The sequence below is a fragment of the Saccostrea cucullata genome, unplaced genomic scaffold (assembly GCF_032062105.1).
Source record: "Saccostrea cucullata isolate Sc308-1 unplaced genomic scaffold, CSIRO_AGI_Scuc_v1 ctg4945, whole genome shotgun sequence".
Lineage (NCBI taxonomy): Eukaryota > Metazoa > Mollusca > Bivalvia > Ostreida > Ostreidae > Saccostrea > Saccostrea cuccullata.
This window is the reverse complement of record NW_026930550.1, coordinates 5,321-9,913: the sequence shown is the minus strand read 5'-3', so window position 1 is coordinate 9,913 and position 4,593 is coordinate 5,321. Positions and strand designations below refer to the sequence as shown.

At 36.8% G+C, this 4,593-nt stretch overlaps 1 protein-coding gene across 1 annotated transcript; it reads right to left on the bottom strand.

The window, feature by feature from the left end:
• Window positions 1-929: 929 nt before the first annotated feature.
• On the bottom strand, window positions 930-2,186 carry LOC134229024 (uncharacterized). The gene has a single exon (XM_062710734.1). It carries the CDS (start codon window positions 2,184-2,186, stop codon window positions 942-944), a length of 1,245 nt encoding a protein of 414 aa, XP_062566718.1. The 3' UTR covers window positions 930-941.
• Between the last annotated feature and the right edge of the window lie 2,407 nt (window positions 2,187-4,593).

Here is a 4,593-nt window from a genome sequence, read left to right as displayed (position 1 = left end):
ATCATACAGGTTGATCTGATGTTTCACCTTATCTGTTGTTCCTATATCTGTTGAGCTGGTGGAAAATATGTCTGAAAATTCTGAGATCAGTTCCTTACATTGATGTTGTTCTTCTGTAGACACTGATGGTGAAATCTTGATCTTATCATAGATGTTCTGTAAATCAGGACTGATAGTAGGCTCAGGCACCATGGTGTTCAATATTTGGACAGGTTGAAGTTCACACAGAACTGCTCGTGGTGGAACTGCAACGGTCCTTGTGGTAACATTACATATCTCCACAGGAATAGTAGCGCTTGACTCATGGTCGTACAGATGGAGTGATGCAGTGATATCCAGATCGGTATGGATAATGGATTTCCTTGTAGCTTGAAGCATGGCAAGGACTCTGTGATATGGTAGCTTCTTATCCATGTATCCTTCGATCGTCACTCTTCCATTGGGTGGAATAATCACTCGTTCTGTAGATGCAGACTTGATAAGACAAAGTCTATTGCTGTGTCGCTGTAAGTCTCTCTGCCTCAAGGTCATACACTTGAAAGCTAAATACCATGAAGTCTGTAATTGAGCATCTTGAAGATATCTCGATCCAAACTCATCTCGGGTAATATCTATGAGACGACTAATAATGTTGGTACCAATGAGAACGGGTACTCTAGCATTATAATTGCTGTTAGGTACAATCAAAAACAAGCAATCATTCAAGACATCATGAGGTGTACCATAAGGCTTAATGCTAGCAGATATATAGCCTGAGTAGGGCATATGTTGTCCATCTGCACATTCAATATGCAGTATTTCATCAAGAGGATGAATCTCAATATGAGATAAATACTGGTCATAAAAGTCTGAACTTATGGTGGAAACTGTAGCACCTGTGTCAATGAGCGCTGGGCAAGTGACCTGCTCAATCTCAATGTTCACCTCATTCGATATTCCAACTATTGCTTCCTTGTCACTGGGTCTCCCGTTGATCTGGCCTGATCCTCGACCCCAGGATTTGGCCTGTTGGAGTTTAAATGACCTTGTTTCCTCTGATGATCCAACTTGACTCTACATCCAATTGCTAGATGACCTTCTTGATGACATCTGAAACAAACAATCTTACCTTTTTGTTGATCTCTCGTTGCTGGGGCTGGATCACTCATTACCTCAGGAGGAGTAGGCATCTCAGCATACTGTGGTCTTCTCTTGTACTGATGAAAGTTTCCTCTTCCTCTCTGAAATGATGGTCTGGGCCCATACTGATAATACTGAGGAGGTTGATTGTGGTGCTGAGGTTTAGCCATCTGCTGTATCTGTGTAGATAGCTGCTGAATCTGTGCTTGTATCTGACTAAACCTTTCGTCTGTGGTGGACTGTGCTGATTTGGCTATAACCTGCTTAGGTTTCACTGTTATACCAGGTTGATGATCCATCTCAATCTTCCTGATAGCTACTCTGAGTTTATCAAAGTCTGGAGTAATCTGAAAGATATGTCCTGAAATGTCTTTCAATTCCTGACGCAGACCTTTGTAAAACATAGTCCTCAACATGTCATTGGCATTTGCTGGGGAAATCTTTCCTTTCTTAACAGCCTGGTTAAGAAGTTCCTCCAGTCGAACACTCCATGCTGCGCAATCCTCATCAGATTTCTGTCGAGCGCTGTAAAATTCTGCAAGAATGTCTTCAGTACCGAGCACATTCCCATATATGCTGTCAAACTTCTGCAGAATTTCCTCAATGGTGCTGACTGGACCTAACCTCATCAACACATTTGCTGGTTCACCTTTTAGGGATCTCCTAATAGCGTTCATGATGGTATCCTTGGAATATCCTTCCTTACTTAAACAAGTAACCTCATAACGCCATAGTTCATATGTAGAGTCACTCTTTCCTCCAGAAAACATGGCAATCCGCACGGGATGCTTAAATGGAGTCGTAAAGTCCATTGTTGTGTTGGAAAAAGGTGAAAAAGGTTCTGGCTTGATCGGTGTTTTGGGCGTCTTGGGTATAGCTCCTGATTCTTTACCAACTGCGACTACCTCAGACATCCAACCAAGCAGATCCGCAGGTGTATCAGCTTTTGGTTTCAGGTTCATTGCTTCCAAGGTTTTCATCAACTGCTCTTTCTCTTCCTTCGACATAAAGGTTCCTGCAGTTGCTCCTTCTTCATATTCTGTTGTAGACTTTTTCTCAGTAGACATGCTTGATGTGTTGAACCACAATGATATAAGAATATACAAAAGACAATAATTCATGCACAAAATTCAAGGTAGTAGGTGGGTAGTCTCTCTGAAGACTAAGTAAAATACAGGGCAAATGTTGGGCAAATAAATCAAATAAATCCTATTCTTTGTAATCTAATAATAAGGAGGGTAATTCAATGTGAATTTGTCAAAATATGGGCTATCAAATCAATTTATAAATTCAATGCTGAAAAATAAATGGATCAAAATTGCTGAGGAGGGTAAGCTCTAAATAGAACTTATAAACAATGGAAAACGAAAGTAGAAATGCACATCCGGTAGTACCTTGCACTTCCGGTAATGATAAATTATGCACCAAAGTTGTAAAGTTGTGAAATCAGCTGTTCAACAAACAAAATTACAAAGTCAAACAAATACCAAAGTTTACCTGTATACTTCGCTGTAAAATAAATCAGGGCAAAAGGGCATTCAATGATGTTTCAGTAAATACAAATTTCAAGTGAAATACTCAAGTATTCTAAAGAAATAAACACAAGAACAACAAATTTCGATAAACTTTGTCAAAAACGCGTGTTTACATTTGTAATTTCCGGTAAACGAAAATAAACCGAACCCGAACAGTTAACTGTGAAAACGGAAGTAGTCAAACGAAAAACGAACCCGATCTGAAAAAAAATGTCAACAAAACAGCATGGTTTCTGAAAGCTGAAAATAATATGGCACGTATGCAAATGGAATATTCTGAAAATGAATAGAATTAATTTGAACTGCTTAACTATGCTACTTTACACAACTATGCAAGTAAAATGACACACTTTAACCCAACTTCAATCAACTGACACCTGTTTTACTCAAACCAATACAACACTACCACTTCAACTACCACTGTAAAACTCAACACCTGTAAAATATCTGTGTATTGTCAGTCTACAGTCTTTTGGTCAAAAGTAAGACAGATGAATTAACTACATATCTGTTATTTAAGTAGTAATAGCTGGGAACAAAGGCTAAAGGGTAGGTAATGTGCTATATAGAAATAGGATACTTTTACACTACACTTTCTTGCCAAATGATGAAAATGTAAAATAAAGTTTAAACGATTACAAATTTAAATAAGCTGTCAAATAATCAAAATTTTAAATAATTTTAGGAGTACTCAAATAAAAATAAACACTGAAATAGGAGATGGGGTACCCAAAAGAAAAAAAAATAAAGAACAAAAAAAATTAAGACAGACAGACAATGTCTAGGCCGGCTTTTAACACAAACTACCTTCACTCACCAATCAGCTGATCTTATGATTACACACTTATATTTACATGTACATATATACACTACAAATAAACTGCACTGGAATGGTCCATGGACGGAACGGTCCAGAATCCAGAAGGAATCGCAGATAAGTCTATGGAATACACAGTCACTACTGCACAATTTCGCCTAGGCTCAAAGCATATATGTTCATATGAAACTTAACAGTCTAAGCTCACCAAATTAACCTCAGCCTGCAGGCTTCCTGTCATATCGAAATCGTGGACGTCCTGAGTGTACGTCTAATCCATCGTAGTGTAGAATTGTGTCTTGTCCCTACATGGGCGCCAAAATGTAACAGACTTGTGTGGTATGACTGGCGTCGGATGTTAAATAACAACAAGGCTGTTGGTTCGAGTTTTTGACAAGACGATAAACTCTTTATTCGATGGATCAATAATCATCAAAACCCTATAATGAAATAACAAATTATAAATTCTAAGCATAAAAACTATAAAGCTATTAATCAATATACATGTACAAATCAATATATCATATAGCTTTATCCGAATCAAGGGAGATAATCCAATTACATGAAAATTACATAATAAAATCTCCCATTACTTTTATCAATGAATATTAACAATAAAATCTTTACAATAATTATCATTCCAATGTATATGTACATAATGAATTATTGTTCAATAAAAACAATTAACACGCATACCATTCAATGGGAATGGGTCATACACAACGTACATATAAGCTGCACACAGACAGCAATATCTCAATATCTACAAATCAACAATAAACATCTTTGTAGATATCTACACTAATCATAAAATAAAGTTTACTTTAAAAAATAAGGAAAAGTGAGACAGCAATGTATTTACTATTTACATAACTCTATACCTACAGTCTCACTCTCACTAAACATTTACTCCAGAAAAAGTGATTTAAAGAATTAAGTGCAAAAATTACAGATTTCACATTTAATAAAATTAGAATCTTATTACTCATTAGTATGAAAGAATTACTTACCATGCAAGAGGAAGTGTTGGTCTACGTCAAATGTCAGATATGTAAAACTTATAAACTCAGATGACAAAACTGCACTTCCATCACATATGGCAACCAAGCAAGAATTGACCAA

Bases quoted from the DNA above. Each gene is read 5' to 3' on its own strand.
- LOC134229024 (XM_062710734.1), bottom strand. From the start codon at position 2,186: ATGTCTACTGAGAAAAAGTCTACAACAGAATATGAAGAAGGAGCAACT.